This window comes from Cynoglossus semilaevis, chromosome 2 (genome assembly GCF_000523025.1).
Source record: "Cynoglossus semilaevis isolate Cse_v1.0 chromosome 2, Cse_v1.0, whole genome shotgun sequence".
NCBI lineage: Eukaryota > Metazoa > Chordata > Actinopteri > Pleuronectiformes > Cynoglossidae > Cynoglossus > Cynoglossus semilaevis.
Window position 1 is genome coordinate 10,763,117 of NC_024308.1, and position 26,944 is coordinate 10,790,060.

The 26,944-nt window shown below is 43.4% G+C and overlaps 2 protein-coding genes across 5 annotated transcripts in view; one reads left to right on the plus strand and one right to left on the minus strand.

Annotated features, from left to right (window-relative positions):
- Nucleotides 1-1,443, minus strand: part of LOC103398891 (calcium-activated potassium channel subunit beta-2-like) — a 7,328-nt gene extending 5,885 nt beyond the window's left edge. Inside the window, exon 1 of the mRNA XM_008337654.3 lies at nucleotides 1,376-1,443. The gene's annotated coding sequence lies outside the window, so the exon portion shown is untranslated. The remainder of the gene's footprint in view (nucleotides 1-1,375) is intronic.
- A 1,637-nt stretch (nucleotides 1,444-3,080) lies between these two features.
- Nucleotides 3,081-26,944, plus strand: part of palld (palladin, cytoskeletal associated protein) — a 29,983-nt gene continuing 6,119 nt past the window's right edge. The window contains exons 1-13 of one of the 4 annotated variants that reach the window (XM_025052821.1): nucleotides 3,082-3,420; nucleotides 4,365-5,309; nucleotides 14,337-14,512; nucleotides 14,612-14,684; nucleotides 15,161-15,278; nucleotides 15,629-15,691; nucleotides 15,826-15,967; nucleotides 16,064-16,087; nucleotides 16,590-16,709; nucleotides 16,903-17,365; nucleotides 24,779-25,435; nucleotides 25,660-25,804; nucleotides 26,583-26,684. In XM_025052821.1, the coding sequence (XP_024908589.1) occupies nucleotides 4,366-5,309; nucleotides 14,337-14,512; nucleotides 14,612-14,684; nucleotides 15,161-15,278; nucleotides 15,629-15,691; nucleotides 15,826-15,967; nucleotides 16,064-16,087; nucleotides 16,590-16,709; nucleotides 16,903-17,365; nucleotides 24,779-25,435; nucleotides 25,660-25,804; nucleotides 26,583-26,684 (3,027 nt within the window). In that variant the 5' untranslated portion in view covers nucleotides 3,082-3,420; nucleotide 4,365. Of the gene's footprint in view, nucleotides 3,421-4,364; nucleotides 5,310-14,336; nucleotides 14,685-15,160; nucleotides 15,279-15,628; nucleotides 15,692-15,825; nucleotides 15,968-16,063; nucleotides 16,088-16,589; nucleotides 16,710-16,902; nucleotides 17,366-24,778; nucleotides 25,436-25,659; nucleotides 25,805-26,582; nucleotides 26,685-26,944 lie in introns of all 4 variants that reach the window. The other 3 variants (XM_025052825.1, XM_025052817.1, XM_025052813.1) reach the window with 3 other exon arrangements.

The following is a 26,944-nucleotide window of genomic DNA, read 5'->3' on the forward strand; positions in this document are numbered from 1 at the left end:
TGACCTTGACTTTCCAACAGGTGGAAAAAAGAAAGGTAGAGAAACTGCTCTCTCTCTCTCTCTCTGGAATCCTGTTCCTTCAGCCTGTTATAAACACGTTTAGACCTTCATGTGGGTCAGAAATAACTCACTTTTCTTCGGACTTTGGTCCATGTTTAAGTTGTATATGGAGACAAGTCTCTGTCGACATCTTTAATAATGTACACATTTGTATTTATATAAACATTTCATTGACATAGAAATATTGTCTCTTTACAGAACCTGAACTAGTGTTTATTTTCATCTGTCTGTTCTGAAGAAAAGTGAGAATGTCAAATTTCAAGCATAAAGTCTTTTTTTTAATTTTCTGTATTTTTTTCTAGATTTATTTTGTGGCCATTTCTGCTTTTTGGTCAAATGACACTTGTTTCTTGGTGGGATTCTGACAGAAACAGCTCCTCAGGAGTTATCTTAGATATTCTTAAGCTGTATTCATATTTTCGTTAATATGAACGTGTGTTTCATACAAGATGTAAACCATTTATGTAGCTCACATTTATACTTTTAACTTGCTTTAGTTACTTTTATTTTGGCTAAAGGTTTGCTGTTTAAACTTTTTTGTGCTAATTTGATCTAACCTGGACTTAATGTTTGATTATTTGTGAGTAAACTTCATACGTTTTAATTTTTGGACTTAAGTAATTAATTAAGGCAAAACTGTTAACACGTTTTTGAGTTTACCCCCATTATTTAAAATTACTAAAGAGACGTGTTTTCAGTTTTATTGATGAAAGGGCTCCATCTAGAGGTAGTTAGGAGACAGTGTGAGGTGTGGGACGAACGAGTTTTGATGCTAACTCATTTTGCTAATTTGCACTATTTGGATTTTAGCTTTCTGCTTTTCGCTTACGTTATTATTTTAAAAGTTAGCGTTTGTATTATTCGGTTCAGTTTTTAGCGTTTTAGAAATATAATTGTAATAGGTATTATTGTTTTTGAAACTTACGTGAATTCAATTAAATTGTTTTGTTCGTTCTTTAAAAAAAACACGTTAAAATGCAAACAGCTAATATTTGTGCTAACATTTTCACTAACCGTCTCTCCTCTGAGGCTATTTCTTATCGTGTTTAACCATTTTTTTTAAATTTAAAGTTAAATACTTTATTACAATCGCCATTATTAAGTTAGTAATTTGTTTCCACAATTTAGAGCTATTCAGCATCCTTTTTGCTAACTATGTGGGACGTTGTTGGACTTTGGAAACTTCTGTAATTTCTGATTATCAGGTAATTCACAGGCTTCAATACATGGACACTGTATCAGTGTGGATTTTAACAGACTTGTACACAGTAGATGTACCAAATAATAATAAAATATAACAGCAGCAGGTACTTACAGGATATGAAGCAGCAGAAAAGCTGGTGTTTTCTTCACAGTTCTTCTTCTTGCTTCCTTTTTCACCAGTATCCAGACCTCGATCTTGAGAGAAGTAGGAAACTGGTCCAGACTCTGACATCCTGTTACTCAGGAACCATAGAGTGGTGGCCCATGGAGGGGGGTGAGTTTTACATCATTAGGGGCACCATTGTATTACTGTATTCCTTTTAACAGTCAGTGGAGAAGAGAGTTGAAGGAACAGGTGGAGTCAGGGTGGAATGGATGGAGACAAGTGCAGAAGGTGAAGCTAAAGATGAAATGATAATTTCAGCAGCCAGTGGTGAGACCTGCAGTGATTTCTGGGTCTGGTCCAGTAGACTGGAGGCTGAGTTGGAGGTGGAGGAGATGAAGATGCTGAGATCTTCACGGAGGGCCAGTTAAGGAAGGAAAGTGAAATACTACAGCACACCACTGCACACAACCAAATGTGACCTCTGCTTTTAACCCATCACCAAAGTGAACAGTGAGGGAGCAGTGTGGGGACGGTGCCACGTCAGAGCACCTCAGTGGTAACTTGGCAGCTGGTGGACTCAAACCTGAAGCCTTCCTGACCCATGTCCGCTTCCTTAACCACCAAGCTGCCAGTGGTACATGTGAATGAATCGCCTGGTTCATGGTACATGTCCATGAATCACCTGGTTCATGGTACATGTCCATGAACAGCTCAGTGGTTCATCCTAGACTTTGGTTGTGGCCTGGTTCCCAATATTACAGAAATTGAGTCACATCCCAGCCAAGCTTCATCTAAAGCTGGTACTCTTCTGGCCCTGCATGGGCCAAACAATGGTGTGTGGCCCAGATTCTTATGTAGCACCTGTGTTATGTGAGCAGTCAAACACTGGGGTTCTCTGCAGCGCCACTGCTTCTATTTCTGCTCCATTATCTCACTGTTTTCTATCTCACACTTATTCTGGTTCTTCACTGCACTGATTACAGTCAAGTGTTGGTGATAAGTGTGGAATGAATGTCCACTGCTGTGGTGGAACACCACCATCATCATGTAAAAATATCTGCACTTGTCAGTCAGGTCTGTTCTAAACTACACAGAGAAAATGTTCAGTTTAATGATGGAAACACTTTCAAAATAAGAAAACTACAAACATAAAAAACAGAATTATCATCAAAATACTTTAAATGAAAAAATAACTTAACAAACAAAACAACTTTCCCACACCAAAGAGAAAATCAGTGATTTTAGCTCAGACCTAAGTCCATCAGTGGAAAAAGAATCAGTGATTTTAGGTCAGACCAACTATAATTATACTAGAAATATACTGTGTTGTTCCTCACTTTTACAAAATAACTTCATGACCAAGTCTGAGCACGGTGTAACAGCACGAGAGTGAACACTTGGGGGCGTCACCGGAACCTTTACAACTATACTGTTGTTGTTATTGTTGTTGTTGTTGTTGTTGTTGTTCTTATCAGTGACATTTGATTCAACACATTTGATGTGGATAAATCTGTAAACAGCTGAGTGATGTCATCATAATGAGATCAGGTGGTTCAGACATGTTTACAGCGATAAGAACGTCAGGTTGAACCAATCTGGTCTACACAACTTCTCTCTATCTCCCCCTTCCCTCCCTCACTCCCTTCCTCTCTCCCTCTTTCACTCTCTCGCTCCACCCTTCCATCTCCTCTTTTTCTGTTTCCTCCCTCTCTCACCCACCCTCCCTGTACTCCTGGCTGTGAAACCTGAACCTGGGGCCATATTTAGCCTGACTCAGGGGGATCAGTGAGGGACTGAGGGGCAGATGGACAGATGGGAGGACAGGAGGCCACTGCAGAGGATCTGTGTGAACCTGAGACGTCCTGCTGCTGATCAGCCGCTCTCTCTCTCCCTCTCCCTCTCTCTCTCTTCCTCTCTCAGTCTTCTTCTGGACTCTGATAAATTAATAACAGTCGTCCTGGTCTGTTTATTTCAGCTCAGTCAATCTCCGTGGAGAAACCTGGACGCAGCAGAGCCCGGAGGACGTGTTGGGGCCCACAGACCAGGTTAAGGTGAGTCCTTCTAGACCTGATGACTCCAAACAGGATCATGTTCTGGAACTTACTGCTGTTTTTTTGGTTTTTTTTATCGGTCCTGAATTGTAATTCTCAGTTTGTGTGTTACTGACAGACGTGTGTGTGTGTGTGTGTGTGACAGGAGCAGAGGAGGTGATGAGAGGTGTGATGTCACAGTTCTGGTGAACCACATGGGTCTCTAATAGACACAGACTCACTGTTCTTACTGTTGTCTGTGGAGAAGTCTATGTTTGGACAAAACATTACAACGTTTTTTGTATGTAATTATGGAGGTATCTAAACAGAGTGTTGAGACAACAAAGAAATAATAGTATTCATTCAAAGTTAGCCTTAACTACATAAAAGTTAAAAAACAATAAACATTTTGCAATCTCAGGTAAGGAAGAAAGAAAAGATAAGAAATAAAAATTAAAAAAAAAAAATTTAAGTGACCAAAACCGTCTAGAGTGGGACTGGACAATGGAGAAAACACAGAACTTCAACCCTCACTGACTGTGTGTGTGTGTGTGTGTGTGTGTGTGTGTGTGTCTCAAGAGATTAAAAATAACAACAGCTGGTCTTCAGGACACCATGAGACGAGTCAAACACGAACACGTCAGGTTTCACAATAAACTCCACACATTTACACTCAGATGATTGGACCAGACTTTGACCACAGACTACACACAGCACTTCGGGTTGGACTGCTACAGTACTGCTACAGTACTGCAGTACTGACTGATGGACAGTATTGACCATTGAGTGTCGTATCTCTTAACAACCTGCTGATCCACTCATTGCATGACTGCTTCTCATTCGTCCATTGTAATTATCATCCTCCATATTGTTTCCATTAATGTAATATTCTTCTTTTTCCTGTTTCATAGGAATATTATTACTGATGTATTTTAAGGTTGTGGTTCTGGTTTGTGGTTCTCCAGGATGCAGGACGGGAGTTGGAATCAGCCACTCCCCTTCTCTCTGCTGCTGAAGTCCTCGGCGGCAGCAGGTGGGACCGTGGAGAGAGATGGAGGGGTGTTTTCCGAGGCCTCCTCTGACGGAGAACTCTACCTGGACTCTGCAACAGAGCTGGATTCTGGAGACGGAGACTTTGCAGATCTCACTGCCTTTCTAAGTGCAGATGAAATCAATCGTAGTCTGGACCTGGCCCGGGAGGCCTTTGATGACACTACTGATGATCTGGGAGATTGTAAGGGTGCAGCGACCCAGGAGCAGGTTCTCCAACCAAGCCCTTTAGTTCCAGTGAAGACCCAGGGCAGTGAAAACCTCCAGAACAAATCCAATCATGCAGATGATACAGTTAAATTCTCCTGCAGTCAGAACACTTCGAACCTCAGGCGAAAAGCTGCTCAGGTCTTTGGTGAAGCTCCACCCCCCACTGAGAACATGGTCTGCCACAAACCTGTCCGTCCCATCTACAAACAGGACAAACCCAGACTGATCCACACGGGTCTGGAGCTGAACGACAGAGTAGCCTCCGCCACGGAGTTCTGCAGTCGTGCAGCCACCTTCATCGAGGAGCTGTCCTCCATTTTCAGAGGTTCGGCTCATGTGGAGCAGCAGGTGGAGGAGGACTCCTCCTCTCCAGACAGTGGATATCTCTCTCCCCGGAGCCAGCGGCCGGCCCCGCAAGGCTCTGCCTCGGCTTCCAGTCAACAGGAGCAGGTGGATCCTGGTCCTCAGCCTGGTCCACCACCAGTAACAGCAGCAGTCACAGCCACGTGTCAGAACTCGGGTGGTGCAGCCACAGCTGGAGCCTTGTCTCCACCACAGTTCCTCCAGAAGCTGAAGAGTCAGGAGGTAGCAGAAGGAAGTCCAATTCGTTTGGAATGTCGTGTCACAGGAAATCCACAACCCCTTGTCAGGTGAGCTGCATCTGTTGTCAAGGTGTGATGGTGTCTGAGAGCGCCCTCTATGTTTAGATCTAGGTGCAGGAGCTACGTGGGTTAAAGTTAAGCTGCTTTCCTTTTGATTGCTAACAGTTAGCTGTCCTGTCACTGAGGAGACATCAATTGTTTTTAAAATAGTTCTGGTACTGGTTCTGCTCTTTAAGAACCGTGCTGAGGTCAGTCCAGTCAGAGCAGCAGGACATGACTGATTAGAAAACAAACAGAAAGGTCAGAAAGGTCAAACTCACCTTCATCCTGACACAGGTGGTCAACATGACTTAGAGCAGATGAACAGTGTACTGGTTCAATCCTCAGCTCCATCTGCTGGTCTTTCTGTACAGAGTTCTTCTGTTCTCCTTGTGTGTGTGTGTGTTTTCTCTGTGGTTCTTCTGGGTGGTTCTCCAGGTTCCTTTACAGTCCAAAAACCTGCAGAGTAGGTTAATGTTCACTCTAAACTGATCATTGGTGTGAATGTGTGTGAATGGACTAGAGAAGTGTCCAGGATGTGACCTCACTTTCACTGTTGACCTCTGGGAAAAGGTGGAGTGGTCTCTGATGAGAACGTCAGCTGTGCTGATAAAACTGTTCTTTCAGTAGAACTGTAAAAGGAACTGACTTCAGTCTCCTCTGTGACATTTCATATTTCCAAAGAAGCTCGACAAAGACTTTTTTATTTTGACAAGAATTTTCATATCAATCTACAGGTGTTTGTCATTTGGAGAGAATTTGAACATTTCAAAATAAAACGTGTTTCTTCCTGATAATCAATAATTGTAAACAATACATGGATGGATGGGTGGATGATTGGATGGATGATTGGATGGATGGATCTGCATTTTTTTTCCTGCGGCCTTGTACCAAAGACCTACATCCCAGGCCTAGTCCAGGCCCCAGTGGTTGGGCCCTCTACACTCCAGCACGGTGCCTGACTGTAGACCATGAACCTGTGTCCAGTGTCAGTCTCAGTTATACCTGGTGCACTTCAGGTCTACATGAGAAGGCAGCAGCCCCAGCTCAGGTCACCAGCAGACCAAAAATACTCTGCACTCTTGTTTCCAGACGTGTCAGTGTCACAGCTCACTGCAGCTCACTGACTCCTGAACTCACTTCACTCTCCCAGACTGTTACTCCTCTTCTCTGTACACCTCACTCTCACCCTGTTCCTGAATGTTGGACTTTGAGGAGCTCCTCCAAACTCCAGCTCACTTCTCCAGTCAGACTTGGAAACAACATTGACTAACAGGCTGTAAAAATAGAAAATATACAGTAAACTGGCTAAGCCGTAAACATATAGGTCATGATAAAAGGTTATGAAGGAAGACCTTTGAACTGCAGTTGGACTGTTGGCCTGATCACACTGAAAAGTTGTTGAAAACCCATGATTTCACACTGAAGTCATCAGTGAGTTAAAGGAACTCTCTGACAACTTTACCGTCTCTGTTAGCCTCAATCACTGATTTTCTCTATGGACTCTGGTGTTGGAGACCTTCACCTGTTGGACTATCATTAGTCAGGGACATAGGTGACAGACTGGAGTTGATGGTGTAGAGATTTCTGAGGTATGGGCCATGATTGTGGTTGGCGTCAGTGATTCTGGTGGTAGGACTGTTTTTGTTCGGACAACAGACAAACTGCAGCTCTGTGGGATGTTCTGAAGCTTCTCTGTCAGAGAGCAGTGAGGTGATGAAGATGATAGTGATGAAGATGATGACGAGGGTGGTGAAAAGTCTTAAAAATCTATCTGCCCCGTCCCCTTTTCCCCTCCAGCCCCTGTCTCTCCCTCCTCTCCTGTGGTTGTATTAATAGTCCTCAGTCCAACAGGAGCCGGGCTCAGGAATGTGGCCAATGCAGTGAGCAGGACTGTTTTTGACAGTCCCTCTGCTGCAGGCTGCTTCACAGCTCAGACAGACACTGACTGCTGTCTCCACCACATCAGTCAGAAACATTTAAAATAAGATTTATTTATGTTCCAACATTAAATACCAATCAGTCATTTAAACAACTATTTAAAAACTAATAATTACAGGTTTTGTATGCCTGTTGGAGTTTTGTTGTTATTCTCTCTGTGGGCTTGTGTAAAATATTTTAAAATAATAAGGGAACATAATGTAACAAAACTAATTAAAATACCAATTTATTGTGTCCCCGTGGTACAATGACAATACAGACCATAAATAAATAAATAAGAAATAAATCTGCATATAAATAATGAATGAATTCATAACACATGAGGTATGACTCACTTCCTGTGGTGACTTAGGGCTGACACTAGGTGGCAGCAGATTTACAGTTTTAAAACGTGCCGCTAAATTCTGAGTCCTGTTGTGGATCTGTTTATAAAAATCGTTAAATATCGAGTGTCCAGACGGTGTTGGAGGGAAAAGATGAGATAAGGGGAAACGGAAATCCAAGTTAAGGCATGAACTAAAGTTAGACCAACTGAGAGTCCAGCCATGAAGAGCAGCTCAGGTCAGGGGTAGAAAATGCTGGACACACAGTTACATGTTGATGTATGTTTGTGGACACTCCTCGTTGGTTACACTAGTCTTTACTGGTCCGACTAGGACCCTGCTGGGTGTGGTCCTCGGTCTGTGGTTTCTGGATCAGTCAGCTTCAGCTGCAGAGTCTTATGGTTTTGAGCAGCTGGAATTTTTCTGCAATGCTCTGTTTGTAGTTTGTGTGTGTGTTTGTAAGTGTGTGTGTGTGTCCTCTCCTTGTAGGAACCACTTGGTGCATTTTTTCAGACTGAGCTCATTCTGGACTTTCTGCCCTGGTTTTGGGTTCAGAGGAGTAGACCTCAGTGTTTAGAGCCTCTCCAAACACAACTGCTGTTGTCAAGTTTGCTCTGCTTTGGTAAAGTCTGATGGTGGCGCTGCTGAACACCCGACTCTCTGCGGAGAGACTGATGACGTGTTTGCCAGTGTTTCAGAGTCTGATCTGGGCTCTGGTCCGATCTGGACTGTGGTTTTCTTCATCTAAGTGTAAAAAAAAAGAAAAAAAAAGGAAAATGTTTCCACAAAAGCAGTGATTTCTGAGTTTGGGGTCAGGGATCTTTACGCAAACGATTTGTTCTTAATGTTCTGTGGTGGAATGGCTGACGTTGGCGGCAACCGTTCTGAAAACATTTCCATTCAGACCAGTGACAGGAGGGACCGGTTGTTCTGACAGGAACCTCTGTTGGTGGACTAACTTCAGAACTTCAGCCTCCTTCAAATTCCAGGTCTTCATCTTCCCACAGAGAATTTACAAGGATGCGTGTTGTGTCTTTAGCTCAGCAGAAGAAGCCACAAACATTTCCCTGAATCTTTTCCCAGAATTCTTCACAGGAGCATTCCTGTCTGCTTCCTGACTGGGATGTAGGTGGACAGACCTGGTCCAGGTCCATGACTCTTTAGTCACATGGACTCTTTTGTCTGTTTCAGGAAAAGGTTGTGAATAAAAAAAATCCCTGGTGGATTAATTTGATCTCAGCAGGAGGAGGAAGAGGCCGGAACGTCAGGAATTCAATACCTGCTGCTGGGCTTTTCTTTCCTCTCTGCCTCTGACTAAAGAGAACATGATGTCATTTTATAGTAGCAGCTTTTAATACAGAGGGTGTGTGTGTGTGTGTGTGTGTGTGTTTATTGCGTTGTGGGGACTGAAAGAACATTCCTAAAGTATTAGAACATGATGATGGAGGAACTGAAACCTTTGGTACCAGATGGAGGTTCTGAGAGTTGACGTGAGGTTGTTACTCTGACGTATGGTTCAGTTCTCACTGTCCTGGGAACAACACCCAGAGCAGACTGTCACGTGTCACTTCCCAAATGTTTTTATGGACCATGTCTTTGTCAAAAACGTGGCCTACATCTTGTGTTACAATGATCTATTTTGGTTTCCTATAATGTCATCAAATCCTCAATTTTGTCAGTTTATTATGATGATAAGGGTAATTCTATTTCATATCAATAAAATACACCTAACAATCCATGTGTCCAGAACATGACCCACATCATGCATCCAAGTATCAAAAGGTAGGCTACAGCCCAGTCAGACTAGCTGCTACCTAACCTCTGTGCCATAGCAGGTCTGAGATGTTGGCCCTTGGAATGTCCAGTTCCACTTGTCTTTGTTTGTTTGTGAAACAATGACATGCAGAAGAATTAAATACTCTTCCAGTAGGTGGCAGCAGATGGCTATAAAACTAAAAAAGAGACTGAGAGCAGATGAGAAAAATGTATTTATCTTTCTTTAATTCCTGTGGGTTCATCCGTGTTGTGTTCAACTAAACAGCTATGGGAACATTTTTCACTTACCCTGAGTAAGACATGTTAAAGATTTAGTTAGAGTTAGAGTTAGAATAGTTAACGTTAGGACGGGTGGCTGGAGAATATTTAATGTCTTTGTCAAGTGCTGACAAAACACCACACCTGTGTGTGTGGGTGTGTTTATTCAAGAGCAGAGCTGTTGGAGTGCTTTGGTCTGTTTAATGGAAAGCAAAACTATTCTGTACATAAAACTGGGTCACACTGGTTTGACGTCTACAAAAAAGTGGGTCAGTGTGAATGAAAAGACTCCTATCCAGCTGTAAAACACACACACACACACACACACATTGACATGTTGTGGGTGGTATTCCTCAGTGCTGTGTTGATGGCACTGATGTCAGATGAGTCTCAGTGACAGTGGAGACTGGCTCAGTGTGAAGGTTCACCACTGAGGTGAGACTTTTCCTTCTTGTCTTCCACCTTGGGAGACAGGAGGTTGCTGACATGGACATGGACACACACACACACACATACACACGTGTCCCCTCATATCTGCTTACACATGTTCTTAATGACCCCCTCCCCATACCAAAGGCCACAAAAAAATCACTGTCTTACTTTAACACGGTTGCTGGTCCACTGCTGCCTCCTGTGTTTATTGTGTGGTGGATCAACAACTGCTGTGTCTCCGTCAGCTAAAATCGTTGATGAGGTTTGGTATGGGAGAGTTAGTGGTTGGTAGTTAATCGGTACCTTTCAGGCTCCATTTCCTGGTACTGTGAGATGGTGACTGACGTTTTTGTCTTTCATGCTCTGAACATCAGAGCATATCAAGTTCTCCTCCCTGTAGAGCAGAGACAGTTAGATGAATATGGTGTTCTTCATATATAGACATGTGTTCAGTATGTCAGTCAGTTAGGGTGAAAACATTCAACATTAAATATGGAGATCAAACTATCAGTCTTCATGTTCCTACATTAATATTGTTGTTACTTTATCATAAAAAGATCAGTGGATAAACACAGCTGCTAACATTTATGTGCTTAGCTAATGTTTTTCCATTTATGGCTAAATGTTTGTTTTATGTTTATATGTGGAGAAAATTGTCTAGAAATTGTCACTATAAAAACCTCTGTGCTAATCTTTAGCGTCCTCCAGGCTAACATTCAGCTTCTTTTGTCTATTTGGCTGAAGTTGTGTGTGTGTGTGTGTGTGTGTCACAGCTGTCACATTATCTGTGTCTAATTGTAGTTCCCTGGACGTTTCTTCTTCTGTGGTTTCTTTTTCTGCAGCTGTGATTCCACAGCAGCTGAAAATCTGCCTTCGTCATCAGACCAACATCATCATCATCTTTATCGGTCTACAGACTGACAGGACAAAAGAAAATACCAAATAACTAACACTAACACTGGACTGGTGGAGTCAGATGATCTGTGGGTGGCGCTACTGAGACCCCACCAATAATCTCATCTTGGTGTTAATCAGGTTGACGTCACTGACTGGGTGGAACATTTATGTTGCCAGTGTCAGTGTCTCTCTGTCTCTGTCTCTCAGTCCCAGACAGCTGCTCCCTCCCACTCTCCCACTCCTCAGTCTCCCTCCCCCAGGTGCTGCAGACTGACTGTTCTATTTAGACCCTGACCTCTGTGGTCTATTTCAGTCCAGTCCAAGTGGACTCCTTCTTGGTTCTGCCATGTGGTGTTTATTAAAGGGAGAGTCAGTAAATGGAGCCCCCTGACTCCCCTCCAGTCTTTGTGTTCTTCTGTCTCACTGTAGTCCATTTGTGGAACATTAGACTTTATTGAGCTCTGTTGTCTGTGATTTCCATCACATTCGTGCTGCTGCTGCTGCTGCTGCTGCTGCTCCACTGCTGATCCATCACTGAGTTCATTGAAGTTACTTTGTAGCAAAAATCAGTGATTTTCTCCATGAGGTCTGGTGTGGGAGGGTGCGTGGTTTTAATCACATCCATCATTGATTATAGACGTGCATTATTAGCTTGGTCATTGGCAGCCTACAGGGGGCGCTCAAGTAGAGTTAAACCATATGTGTAAACCCTCTGTCTCCTGTGTGTGTATATGTGTAGTTCTGGCTCCTCCCCCCTGCCTTCTGTCCAGTGTGCATGAGAGTGTGTGTTCAAGTGTCAGGGTCCAATAGTATGTACTTAAGTCCAGTTAAATCTGAGTGTAGTCTGACTGTACAGTAGTCTCTTCTTCAACTGAAGGTGAGTGTTTCCATGGTGATGGACGGTTAGATCAGAAATTCTGTGTGTGTGTGTGTTTATGAAACAGCAGCTGTTTTTGACTGAATCTGTCAACATTATTATTTACTTATTTTTTTCATACTGTTTTTGTCTGGTTGATACATTTGAGTTTTATGCCTAAAAACATTTTGAAAGAATTTCGAAAATGTCAGGTGATAAAAACATCAGTTTCATATATGCATGAGATGGAAAACAAGAGTAGAATATAATAATAATAACAATAATAATAACAATGATATATAATAACTGTTATTATTATAATTGATATTATTATTATTTATCATTTCAGATAAAAGAAAAACTAGAAAATGTGTGTGAATGTGTGTGTGTGTGTGTGTGCGAAAGAAAACCAAAATAGTGACAGACATGTACAACAGCTGAGCTACAAAACACACCTTAACACACAAGAGGGGAATTCCTATGGCACTCACACACACACACACACACACACACTTTTATTGTTGGCTTTTTTTTTTTAACTAAATCCTTCCTCTGGGATTTGGGGGGTGATTTTGTGAAACTGGAGAAACTGGGTTTAATTGTGCCTAGTAGGAATAAAAGACATGGAGAGATGAAAAGCAGGAACCTCCATCAGTTAGAACTGGGGATTGAACTGCTGACCCTCCTGCTATAATGAATGAACACTAACCACTTTACCGCCATGTTGTGCTCAGTCCTGAAACATTAGAAAAACAGTGCTGACGTCCAGAGGGACACTGGAACTGTTTCGTGTCTATCTGTTACTGATTCACTAAATCTCAGTGATGTCACTCAGTGATGTCACTCAGTGATGTCACAGTCAGTCTTGTCCAAGTCTAGACCTGTGTCAGACTGTTGTTTGTTGATGGAATCATGGGACTGCTACAGGAGAATATGGCAAGTCGTTTTAACATTTAATCGCTTAGTTTGACTATGTGGAATTAACATTGTTGATATCAATGTCTTTCCGACTGGGCGTAATTTCATTTAGGATAGTGGGAATTGTCATTTGAGATATCTGTAACGTAATTTGACCAGATGAAACAACAGTTAGAGACCTTTCTGCTGTTGCTGCTGCTTTGCCTATGACTATCCCAAACTCCAGCTGGAATTTGGGATAGTCATTTTGACTAGTCAGAACAGAATTCAAGATATCTGAAAAGAAGCATGTAGATATCTTGAATTGAAGTGAATTTGAGTTGTGACTAGTCAGAATCAAATTGTAGATATCTCAAACTGGAATTACAGATATCTATAATTCAGTTGCAGATACTGTATCTGTAACTTACGTTGTGAATATCTGTAATTATGAAACCTGTACAAATGAATGGCCAAGGTGACGTCATTTACCCTGGTAAAAACACAAAGGTTTTCAACATGAGCTCCAGGACCCAGGGTTGTCTCTCTGTACGTACTGAGAGGGTCATGACCTTCTTGATTCAACAGTTCTCTAAATAAACTACAGCTTAATACCAGCTTTCAAGTTAAATGGTACTATACTTTTGTTTATGCATGTAGAACTAAGTAGTGAGTACCAAAAACACAGCCTCTAAATTCATAACTGGATTTTGGATAGATAAGGGTTCTTCAAAGTGAGATTAGAGATACAGAAATACTCATCTGTGCTCAGTTCTGAAGTACTTACAGTACAACTCTGTCATGAACAACAAATACTACACAGTAGTAAAGACGACGGTGATGTCATCAGTTTGTAGCCATGGGTTCAGAGGACGAGGTTAGAGGAGAGGTGAATGTGGTTCCAGGAAAACTGAGACACACCAGAGCCTGAGGGCAGTGTGTGTGTGTGTGTGTGAGAATCAACCCTATATTTATGTTCAATTATTCTCCTCCTGTCGTCTCCTCCTCCTCTAATACCATTTTATTCCTTCATCCAATGATTCGATGACTCAGGGATTATTCTGTCTGTGGTTTTGAACAATAAAAACATTTTCACTTCAGTCGTTTGGCAACAGAACACAGTTGTGTTCGGAGCCAAGTTCAGATCTGAACCACAGACAGTGATACTGAGGCCAACATTTATGTTCATCATCTGATCAGAAATCACAGGTTCCTTTGTCAAAGCGTCTAGACTGGGACCTTCTGAGTCAGCAGAACATTTACAACACTCATTCATTCATTCATTCATTCATTCATTCATTCGTTCATTCGTTCATTCGTTCGTTCATTCATCTCCTTCAATAAAACCCTTTTCAGGATTGCTGTGGTGAGTTGTGGGGTTTGTCAATCATTGCAGGATAGAAAAGAACAACAGAAGTCTTTAATGGGTGTTTGGGGGTGCATGAGGGTTCTAACATAATTAAACTCCCACATATTCAAACACACATTCATGGACTGAAGCAAAGGTGAATATATTCTATTAAATCATCCTAGCCTCCCACCTTTAGATACACTTTCATGTATCTGAAGGTTAGCCAAGGAAAAGCTAACGCTTCACACACATTAAACATGTTCATGTTTGATACAAAGTGAACTGAGCTGACCTTTACTCACCAGGTGGTTCTGTGAAGGTCGTGAGCTCCACAACAGTCCTGACATCCAGATCTGGAGAGACGGAGACCTCCACACCCTCGTCATCGCTGAGGCCTTTGAGGACGATACTGGACGATACACCTGTGTGGCCTCCAACAGTCTGGGAGCCGACAACACGTCTGCTGAGGTCTACATTGAAGGTCCGGCATCACTGACGTCGTGTGTCTGTGGTTTGGTCTTTCTGTGTCTGTACTGTCAGTCAGAACCAGCTGTGCTTCTGTCTGTGTTCCCCGCTGCAGGAGCCTCGTCCTCCGACTCTGAAGGAGAAGGATCAGTGTCAAAGTCCAGATCAGGATCAGAAGCCATGTCTCAGTACGTGACCCTCTGACTCTGTGAACTTTCAAAACTTCAGGTCTTTGACTTAGTGTGTAGCTCTAAAGACACTTAGCATAGCATGTGTTATCAGTTAGGCTAAGCTGACCCTACTAACACCCTCAGCCTCTCTTCTTCTTTGGTCTTTACCAGCACAAATAAGTCATGTGAGTGTTATTACTGCCACCTGGTGGTTCTCAACAGATAAACAAAAAATACAGAGAAAAGGTTGAAACACATTGAAACACATCCTGTTGCAGTGCACATGAACAAATAATCAGTATTAACTTCTGTGGCTCCTTTAATGTTGCCTCAACCACAGGAAAGTTTAGGGTTAAAATAACTATAATTGTTAAACCTTAGCTCATTGATTGGTACAAATAATTACCTTTTTGACAGACATAGACATAAGAAGCACAACTGCTGATCTGTAGATTTAGTAAAAGTCAAACATGTGACATTGTCTTGGTCATCAGGGTTCAGAAAAAAACCACCTCCATGTCTTTAACAATACGATCGTCCTCACCTAAGACTCCAGAGAGCCTCCCTCATCGATCCACCCTGGTCCAGGCCCTGTCTCAGCCCACACAGAGGGTAAGATGCATTATTCTGGTCATCTTAGTCGTATTCACTCCTTCTCCATCATGTGAATCACCTGTTAAAGCTATTCAAATCTGTGGTTTTAGCTCACTGACCAGAGTCCAAAGAGAAAACCAGTGATTTTCTCTCTCAGAGACTCAACAGTTTTTGATTCACTGCTGCTCCAACATTGAGTTTAAATGTTTTATTCTGTGACTTTACTGAAATATTTTCTTCCTATTTACCTAACTGATTCAATCTGACAACACAAGGCAGCAGTGGACCGAGGCCAAAATCACTGATTTTCTCTGAGGACTTGGTCTATGAACTGTAACAGAAAGTTTTTAAACTTTTCATCTCTTTAGGTTCAGAGTCCTGTGTCTTCACTGATCAGCTATGACACATCAGGACCCCCAATATTTACCAAGGTACGTCTACCCATGCACACACACACACACACACACACACACACACACACACAGGCCCCTTCATCAGTTCCATGTGTTGACCTTAGCAGAACATGAATGAACACAGAACTGTTCTCTGGGTTCTTGTTGTGCAGCATCTGCAGGATGCTCAGGCCTCTGAGGGTCAGGTGGTGGTCTTGGAGTGTAGGGTCCGTGGAAGTCCTCCACTCCAGGTCAAGTGGTACCGACAGGGAGAGGAGATCCTGGACTCTCCAGACTTTCGCATTCTCCAGAAAAGTAAGAGTTTTCTCTGAAAATCATGAAATGATTTTTTTTATGATCACAGTTTAAAAGTTTAAACATTTCATTATCTTTTCTTCCGGAACCCATCAGAACCTCGGTCTGCAGCAGAACCAGGTACAGTTTCTGACCTTCGCCTGTGATCCAACGCTTTGTTTTCATCTGCTGGTTCAGATCTGTGAGCTGTTAGTTTGGTCTTAGAGGGAAACCTGACGGCAGACACACCCTGAAGCCTGAATACATACACACACACACACACACACATACACACCTGTGAACGCCAGGTGTTCCTTTCAGACTGAGTCACTGGTCTTTGAACATCTGTTTGTGACTGAACACTCACACTCGTCTGTCTACCGTCTTCATTTTGTTGACTACACTGGTGACAATTAATGGAATAGATGAGTCAGCTAAAAGTTAGCCACAGAGGTAAGAGTTCACCGGAAGAAAAGTTAATAAGAAAAGAAGAAAGAAAAGAAGAAAAGAAATAATTAAAAGATAGCTGAAATTGTATAGAGTCAGCTTGAATGGAGTTAGCTTTGAGTAAGCTAAAGGTTAGCCACCGAGGTGAGTCAAGAATCACAAACATTCTTAATGCTGCGTTCTCGTCACATTCCAGAGGAGATCTGTACGCTGGTCATCGCTGAGGCCTTCCCTGAAGATGGAGGTCTGTTCTGCTGCACCGCTTCAAACCCCTATGGTTCCATCAACAGTTCTGCCCAGCTCACTGTTACTGCAGGTGAGTTTTGCCATCACCAGGAACCAGTTGCAGGAACAGGACTGCAAGAGGGTACTACAGGGTCCCAAAGAATAAAACAAAAAAGATAAATAAGGTTTTACTAACAGGAACTAAAGGTTACCATGTGTACGGAGATGTCTGTGTTACAGGTTTGTGTTGGACCGTGGTCCTAAGGACTGGTTTGTCTCCTCAGTGTCCGAGGACTGGTCCAGTAACGGCGTCTCTGTCTCTGGGGAAAGTTCTGGGTGTGAAGACTCAGCATCTTTCCCACCTCCTCCTCCACCCACAGAGCTCCCCCTCCTGGAGCTGTCCCCCAAAACTCTCCCTCCTTCTCCACCTCCTCCTGCAGCTGCTGCTCCTGAGAACCTTCATGTAAAGGAGTTGGAAATCTGGCCCAGTGTGTCTGCTTCAGCTGGGGTCCAGGTGGGCTCAGAGGGGGACCAGACCAAAGAACTGGTCCAGAAGGGACAGTCCTCCAATCAGCCATCGCCTCCTCCACCTCCACCGCCTCCCCCAGTGACACTACAGGCTGATCCTGCAGCAGAAACCCAGGCCCAGAGTCAAGCAGTTCAGGACTCACCTCCAGGCTCAGGGAGACCTTCTCCATCTCCAGCCAAAGATGGTCCTCCGCTGCCCACCAAACCTAAACCGAAGCTGTGAGTACCTGCCGTCTCGAGTCAACACTGGATAAATTAACATCATTAATATGCATCACTCACCTCTTACATCAAGCACTTGTGTCGTGGGGGGTGGCGGGTACTTCCCCCAGGGGAAGCCCTCTGCCATTGGTCGGCCAATTCTTCTGCTTCAGTTAGCGGTGGTGGAGTTGGACCTGAATCTTTTTTCTTATTGTTTTATATGGATAAGACTTAAACAGATACTAAGCACACATTTGAAGAGATGTGTTGCCTTCACAGACGCAGCCACAGATATGGTGGCAGAGTGGCTTAGAGTAGACAGAGCTGTGACTTAAACTTTGTGAGAAACGTTTGAAGAAACGGACCCCAGGTCTGGTGAAGTGGTCATGTTGTGGATTCTGTTACGGAGGTGGAGAGGTGGAGAGGTGTATTTGTGTGTCAGCAGCCTGATGTTTACACAGACTCAGATTTTATGGTTTATGGAGTGAAACCGTGTTTCCACAACAACAAACACCGAGAACCAGCCTGGGACTAACTCAACTCAACAGTACTGTTCACTGATAACATTCTAAAATTGTTGAACTCATTTTTCTCCCACATCCTTTTTTTAATATAACTGAACCATTTCATTTGAACACACAGAGTGCATTAGTTCCTGCTACTGTTATAAGGACTTCACTTTAATTCTACATCATTTTCAGGCTCCATTTCAGCTAAGTTAACAATTTTGGCATCAGATCTATTTTGTCTAATTAGTGCCTTAACTGGTGTACGTTATGGTTAATTATGGGATGTTTTGTTGAACACGTAATTTAACTTTCATTTGAAATTTTTTTCTTTTGTCCAACTTTTGATTATTTTAGATAAACTTTCAATAACAGCAGGCTGTCAGAGCGCAGGGGGACAAATGGTCATAAATAATGAGGCTAACAGGCAGCAGCTAACATTTAGAATCAGTTGTCAGAATAATGAACAGCAGGAAGCACTTGTGTGCATTGGCAGACAGGAGGCAGCGCTACTGCTAGAACAGGGTGGTGGGTCGGTACTAGGTCGGTACTGGGGCGTTGGTACCAGACGTCAGAACAAACATCCAGAGGAAATTCTCAGATTGTTGATCTGGATCAGAACCAAGGTCCAGTTTCACACAGACAGGAGAGTCTGTGTGGCATTTATGACCGGGCCTGGAGAAACACAGAACACAGACATGAATGAATGATCCATTTGTTTCGCTGACCAATAAACTGACAGTTGAACTGAAGGTGCAGTATAATAATGTTCTAAATATTATATATACAGTATATAATGTCAACAGAAATAGTTAAGCATTAAATATAATTTAAACCTAAAAAAGTCAAATATTCCAGACTAAACTAAAACAAAAATACTTGTTTGACAATAAAAAGATTGAACCAATTGCAGAAAATACTGTGGAAAAATACACACAAAACAGCTAAAGGTTAGCCAAGAAATTGTCTGCCTCTGCCCCAAAACTACCTTAAGGTTTGTTAAGTTATGTAATCCATAATACAAAACTAAGGCTTTCCAAAACAAATCCACACCCAGTTTACACAAAAATAAATGGGTGAAACAAACAGGATGTCTGCAGACCCTTGGGTGTCCGAGGAGGTGGATGTTTGTATGAACCTCCTCCTGGACTTAATCTGAGGAGATCCCAGATTAAAACCCATCTCTTTGAGTAAAATGTAGAGTAGAATAGAATAGAAAAGTCTTCTCCAGAGTCAGATTCTTGTGTTAGTTCCAGACAGAATCAAAAGGAGGAACAAGGATAATTGCTGTCTTGGTCTGAGTGTGTCTGCTGTTTGATTCCCACCCAGGAATTATCTTCACCTATAATCTGTAATGTGAGTGATAGAAGCGGCAGCAGCAGTGCCATGGTGGTCTTCCACTCTCTTCTATCTGTTCCATTTTCAGCGACCTTCAGTTTGAACAACATTCTTTGCAGCTAGTGTATAAAACTCCGACACAGGTGATTGATGTTCTACATTTATGTTTCATGTTGGTCTGGCTAAGAAGTAGATATTTATACAAACTTTAAACTTGTTTTCTGTCATCGCTAACGTTCAGACCCAGGATTGGGTCTGAAGGACCAGGAACTCAGTCAACCTCAGAGTTTGGTTCAGCTCCAAATGACTGTAAGTGCAGAGAAGATGCTGCTGTCAGGGAAACAGAGTCAACACTGAAACACAACACAGAGCCTCTGTTCAGGGAGGTGGAAATGCTGTCCCGCTCACCAACATACAGTCCTGGTGATTAAACTAGCTCGTTAGTTTCATTAGTGTCATAAACTGCACAAATACAACAGAAATATGTTGGTCAATTACACTGTCTTTTAGCTTGAGCTAACTCGTAGTTCTTTTAGCTTTTCTCTCATTTTTCACACGCTGCCTTTCAGACATTTGGATCAAACAGCTCCAAAGAATGTAACGAACTGAAATAAAACCACAGTTTGATTTAAAAACACAGATAGTTTAGTGTCATCTGCTGACTCAGTAAATGTTCGTCTGCCTCGGTGTGTCACATTTTTGAGCCCTGACTCACAGCTTCCTCTCAGCAGGCAGCTGCTCCCCCAGCTCCACCACCTCCTCAACTCCCTGACCCAGTGTTCACTGTCACTTTCTGATGGTTTGAGCTGTGTGTGTGTGTGTGTGTGTGTGTGTGTGTGCTTCTGGTACAGCTGCACTTGTGGGGACATGTTGCAGTGAGAACCAGAATTGATGAGGTTGAAGATTTAGTTTGGAGATAAGACCAGAATTAGACTTAGGAAAATGATTAAGACTGACTGAGTCTGTGTCAACACCAGTGTCTGTGTGTGTGTGTCCATACCTGTTGTTGACCACCACTGTCTCTCAGATCAGGGTTCCAGTGTGACCACAGTCTAGATGAAGAACATCAACACCAGTTCCTGGTCTCACACCTGCAGCCTGGGTCTGTTAGCCCCGTACTCCAGCAGCACCAACCTGTCATGTGTCAGTTGTGTTTTAGCGGTTCATTAGCACACAGCTATTGTTACTAGTGTTCTAGTAGGTAGCACATTAGTGGTTTGTTAGCGGTGTGCTAGTGTGTAGTGCGTCAGCAGCTTGTACGTACCATATTTTGACTCTTCACCAATGCTTAGCCGTGCTAACCATGGTAACTTCTTCTTCTTCTTTGGTCTTTACCTAATGCATGACTGTGTGATTGACAGCTAGGATGAATGAATTAGGAAGTTGTTTGAAGGTGAAGTCTGTGCACTTCCTGGTTCACAGAGGTCACCTGCAGTGAGGCTCCCCCCACATTTAGGAGTCTGAAGATTTTAAAGGATTTTTTAAATCAAGTCTTTTTTTTATTCTCAGTGACGTGATCAGTGGCTTCAGTCAAAGAAGGTGAAGTTAAAGTCACACGTTAACATCCTCCTGTGTTTATTAAAGTCTGAGATCTGGGGGGAAAGGGGGAGGAGGAGGACTTCACAGTAGAGACAGAAAAAAAGACAGTAAAAGAGAGAAAAGCAGATGAATTCACATAGTTCTCCATGGCCTACAAAGAGAAGCTCCTTATATGGGCATGTAGGTGGAGTTTGGGCAGAACTGACGTGGGATTGGCCACTGAGCTCAGGCAGACCAGTGAGGATCAGAGAAAGTTTCCAAATAAGGAAGAGAGCTGTCAGAGCTGACCTTCATTCAAGAAAAAAAACAGTGGGAGAAGAGAGGGAGGGGGAGAGGGGAGCTGGAATGACAGGATGGAAACTCATGACTAGAATTTGCAAAATACTGGTGCAACTAGTAACTAGTCATGGCACATACACAAGAAGAATAAGTTTAATCTTAGCTAAAAACAACAATCACACTGAAAAAGAATGTTTAAAAAAGTAAAAGTAAAAGAATTGCTCCGATAAACAAACATTGTTACAGCATCATTTATAACAACCACGGCTAATTAAAAGACTGCTAACAGCTAAAAGCTAGCTTTCATAAATAATGTAATTAGCTAAAACAACATCTGTGTTGTCAACATCTGTTCAACTGTCACTGATTGGCTGACACGTCTGTGAGTCACACACACCCTCAGAGACCCCAGACTGGACTAGACCAGACCAGGAGGACCCTGGTCCGTCCTCCCTGTGACTCATCAGCCCAGCTCTCTTCTTCTCTCAGTTTTAAAAATACTTTTTTCCAGAAATAGAAAATGATAAAAAAGAATCCTGGGATATTTCTGGGTGGGCTCACAAACATCAGGTGAATTAACCACAACTGAAGCTTGACGTTAACTGTAGCTAATGTTTATGTTCTGTTTCATGTTCTGTTCTGTTTTTCAGTAATGCTAGGTTAACATTTAGCGTCTTCTAATATCTTATTTTTTACCTTCTTTCTTATTCTTTTTATTCAATTTTTAAACTTTTTAGACTCTCACTGTCACCAGTTAATCCTCGACTCCATAGGCTAGCTCTTAGCTGTTCAGTAGCCACTGTAAGTCTTACAGGTCATTTTTCCATACAGTATTTATGGCTGTTTTTCTATGTGTTGTCATCTCACTTTATTGATGCTAACATTTAGATCTGTTTTGTCTTTACCTGAGTTTTGATTATTCATTGGCTAAAGTGCCCAGTACTGTTTGATCCTGGCACCGGTTCCTGTTGTGAAAACTCACGTCCTCTGGTTTAAATGCTGCTGACTGTTAATGTCAACAGTCCAGCGTCTGAAGCACAGAGCTCTTATTCTGAAAAGAGCTACATGTCTGAGCCTTTATTCTGAAGGGGCGGGGCACAAACAGTGAGGACAGAGAGTGAGTCAGAGACAGAGTCTCAGAGTCAGGGTATAAAACCAGCAGACACCTGAAGACTTCAGATCACACACACACACATTCGTCTTGCAGGGAGACACCACGGCTGTGCACACTCACGTGCACTCTGTCTCTCATACAGCTTCACATCATCTCTGAAGGTAAAAGAAAACTTTTATTTCACTTCTTTTTTGCTTAAATTCTACTTCTGGAGATGAGAGTTTTAGGTTTAAAAATGTTGAAAAACCTTTTCAATCTGCAAAATATAAAACAAGGAGGCAGCTTTAACGGTGGACCAGTGAGGTATGAAGTCACTAGTCTGTATTTATAGTTTCTTTCTGCTCGGGGTTCAGGCTTGATTTTCATAAATGTGCTGCTCAAAGGTTGAAATGAGGGAGGAGGAGGAGGAGGAAGGACAGAGGTGGAATCTGAGCTTTTCCTGGAGGAGCAGTTAATGTTTAAATCACATGTTGTTAGAACCAACGCGTGGTTCCACTGGAGGAACCGCTCATTTACAGACAGACACACAGATAAAGTCTGTACTTTTCTCTGACGGATTAGTTTTCACAAAAGACTTTTTTCTGCTTCAGCCATTCTTAAGCCTTCTGTCCCTGTTTCCTCCTCCTCCTCCTCCTCCTCCTGCTGCTGCTAATCCCATCTGATGGCTCCGTCCTTCTCACTCCAATCCCAGGGAAGAATGTCTGCAACACTGAAAACTGGAACTCTTCAGCTCCATTGTTGAACTCCATAGAAAAGCTCCGTGATTAAAGACAGAGCTGCTGGTCCACCGCTGCCTCCTGTGGTAAAATCACTGTACTGCTCAGTCAGTTTACTGGACCTGGTAAAGTGATCGATTGTCAGGGAAACTGGTTCACCTGGTGACATACTCTTTTTCCTTTGGTTCCAATTCCTGGACTTTTTATATAGAACTGAGTTTGAAAATGTTGGAGGAGGAGGAGTGAGGGCTGATGGATGGATGGAGGTACGTGGAGAAGAGCAGGCCTCTCTGCTCTACTCTGGACATGAAACATGAGCCGTGATAGAGACGGAGGTGGGGGGATAATAGTGTAGAGAGGAGAAAAGAGAAAGTAGGACAGAGACGAAAGAAAGAAAGAAAAAGAGAGACGTGCTGCAGCTGAAGCTGGAATTAAAGAAAAACTCCTCTGTGCTGTGTTTAAAAAGGGGGGGGGTAAGGAAAACAGTCTGGTTCTGTTTTATGTGGTGTGTGTGCAATTAGAGAGCAAAAGGGGGAGGGAGGGGATTGTAGCGGAAAAGACGAGAGAAAAAAATGTAAAAGACAAAAAGAAGTTTCTGTTTTTTCAAATATGTCAGTGGTGAAATGTTGAAAAACTGATGGTCCAGTTCACATGGTCCAGTTTGGATTTTTCAGGTTTTAATCACAACCTGTTTGGACCTCTGTAACTCCAGTAGAGAAGGTTTCCAAACACTGGTTGATGTCCCTACATGTAGACGGACACCTGTGTCCATCTCCTGGTTCTGCTCTGTGTTTGGTCCGTGGCTTCAGTCAGTGCTGACGAGCCATTTGTCTGTTGTCACTCGGCATCATGGGAAAACGATGTACACACAGCCTGGTGTTTGACTCAGCACAGAGGGAGGTGTCAGCAGTTTGTCAGACGCCAGCAGTCAAAAACTCTGACGTGTGGGGAGGGGGGCAGCAGACGGTGACTCCCCGCCCCCCCCAGTCTCACAGCTCCTCCACAAAGACAGACGTCCTGTGTCTCATGTCATGACTCGTCAACAAGCAAGGACATTCTGGATGTGAGAGGGGCTTGTACTGCACACAGGAATGTACTGCCACAGGTTAATGGACACAGAGGAAGTGGACTAGTCCACAGTCAGAGCCTGGTCCTCTTATCATGTGGCTCATCTTCAAAACAATCCTGTTCCTTTAATGGTGAGGATTTGAACCCTCAGCCAGTCTTTGGTCTGGAACTCGTTTGTTCCTCTTTGTTTTCTACATGAAAACAGTCAATAAACAGTTCTGAGAACAAGAACTTCATTAAAGAAGTATTTTTACAGCTTGGCAATGCAGCTGAAACACTGCCCCCTGCCAGACTCCTAGGGAATTTAACGAGGTGCATCTTGTTCTGATAAAATCCTGGCGGTCCAAACCTGGATGGTTTGGTGATCCCCTTCAGTGTTCGTTCTTCCTGAGCAGGAAAAACCTGAGGGTCAGATAGAAAAGTCTAGAAAGAACAGAGTCCAGAGGCAAACAGGAAGTCAGCAGAGGGACAACAGGAAGTAGTTGAGTGTTGGTGGTTAACTAATGAGAGGTTTCCTTCTATAAACACAGAACACATGAGGAAAACCCAACATGTGTGTGTGTGTGTGTCAGCATAGAGTAAACACTTTGGTCTGATTTTCACTGAGGAGGAAGGGGAGGAGGTGGGAGGGGAGGAGCTGGGGGGAGGATCAGTGTCAGATGAAGAATTGTGCACCGATTGTCCAACGTCTGGAGGAGATTAGCGCACGTGAAACTTGGTGGAGTCAGAATATTCTGAAGGGATCAAAGATGGAGGACTGACACGCCTTATTGTTAGGCTAACTTTAGCTAGCGTTAGCATATTTTAGACAGAGGTTTAAGGTCAGCATATAGCATATATTCTGATCCGTCTTCCTCTCCGTCTTTTTCAGGAACCTTTCTCAGCTAAAGCAGCTTCAGGACCAGATTCTATTGGAGCAGCAGCAGAGTCAGGAGGCTCCACCCACTTTACCACAGCAGCCAGCACCTCAAGAGGCTCCTCCCACTGCTCCTCCATCTCCTCCTCTTCCTCCTCCTCCCTCCTTCCAGGAGCTAGAGAATAGCAGCGCCACCATGCAGGCCAGCACCTTCAACTACGCCCGACCCAAACAATTCATTGCCGCACAAAGCCCAGACAGAGGGGGTGTGGCCTATGTCACACACTCATCAGGCTCTTCTGCATCCTCACCTCTGTCCCCGCCTACCTCCCACAAACCTTTCAGTAGGGTGACGGCGCCACCTGTCACGAAGTCCAGCAGTGCAGAGTCCCCCAGCTCTCCATCCTTCCCTCCACCGCCTCCACCCTTCCTCAGCTCCAGTAATCTGCCTTCACCATCAGGCTCTGCCCAGGACTTTCCTCCCCCCCCTCCACCTCCTCCTCCACCTCCACCTCCACCTGTCTCCATGTCTCCTGCTCTGTCAGACGTGTCTTCACCTTTCTCGTCCGTCCCTCCATCTCCAGCCTCCAGCTTCCTGTCCTCTGTGCTGCCGTCCGCAGCAGGAAGTCCCATCGTCAACGCTCTGGGTCTGCCCAAGGGCAACGGCACTGTGTGAGTGACATCACATCCTCATCGTCATCATCATCCTCATCATCATCACCAATTTACAGTTATAGCAGAAACTTCTGTCCAAACAAACACACACACGCACACACACACAGGAGTGTGTGTGTGTGCACATCAATTAATTGTACCTGCACTCTTGGTTTCTCCCCCTTGATATCACCCTCCCTCCTCCCCTTACCCCCTCACCCCCACCTCACCCCCCGCTGCAGTAAAGCATTTCCCAGAAAATCGTCAGGCTCTAAAACTCCACGCGTTGTCTCAGACTCCGACATCCAGGGATCCAAGGACGCAGTGATCCAGGACCTGGAGAGAAAACTAAGGTTTAAAGAGGAGAGAGTCAGCAACGGTCAGCAGGTCAGTGTGTGTGTGTGTGTGTGTGTGTGTGTGTGTGTGTGTGTGTGTGTGTGTTACAGTAACACCTTAACCAGTCAAAGTCACAGAGCTTCATTTAAACCATCAATAAAATCATAAAGTTCAACATCAGTGAATTACAGTCTGTTCACAGCAAACACCAGAGCCCAAATACTGTGTACACACTAGTACTGTGTACACACTAGTACTGTGTACACACTAGTACTGTGTACACACCAGTAGTGTGTAGACACTAGTACTGTGTACACACTAGTACTGTGTACACACCAGTACTGTGTACACACCAGTACTGTGTACACACTAGTACTGTGTACACACTAGTACCATGTACACAAATACAGCAGTGTCAGTTAGACGTGAAGTTAGATAAAGATGGCGCTAAGAAAAATGGAAAAACAGCTGAAATTATAGAAAAAAGTAACATACTACCAGTTAGCTTAGACGTAGTTAAGAGTTAGCCATCGGTATCAACAGACAAATGTTGACGTCGTCCAGAGAGACTGCAGTTTCTAATGTGTCTTGTGGTAAAGTGTTAGTAGTTGAACAACATCTTAGCCACGCTCATGCTAATCCTTTGTTAGCAACATGTTTGGTTGTGAACACACTCGTCCACTGGTCGGTCACATGGTGTGTGTGTGTGTGTGTGTGTGTGTGTGTAAACTGAATACACTGGTGTGAATAAGTGTATCTAAAGTGTGTGTTGGGCAACTCACACATTAACCCCGCCCCCTCTGCTGACATCATTAATCCCTGCTTCCAGAGATTAACCTATGAGGAGAAGATGGCGCGGCGTCTGTTGGGCGCCGACAACGCAGCCACTGTCTTAAACACGCAGGAGATGGAGGAGGAGACGCATACACAGGTACGGTGGACCAGGGTCAAAAATGTCCAAACCCACGTTAACAAGGTCACATGACATCAGTCACTGATAACATCAGTGACTTTACCTTATCTTATCATACGTTATTATCCTTCAGTTATTATCCATTAGCCAAGGATGGTGTTGAGGTACAAACTGTAATACACTGACCACACAAACACAACAATAACAGCAGAGGAATTCTTTATCTCTACAGGAAAAAGAAAAGTCGTCTGATGATAAAGACTCTTTCCACCAACAGG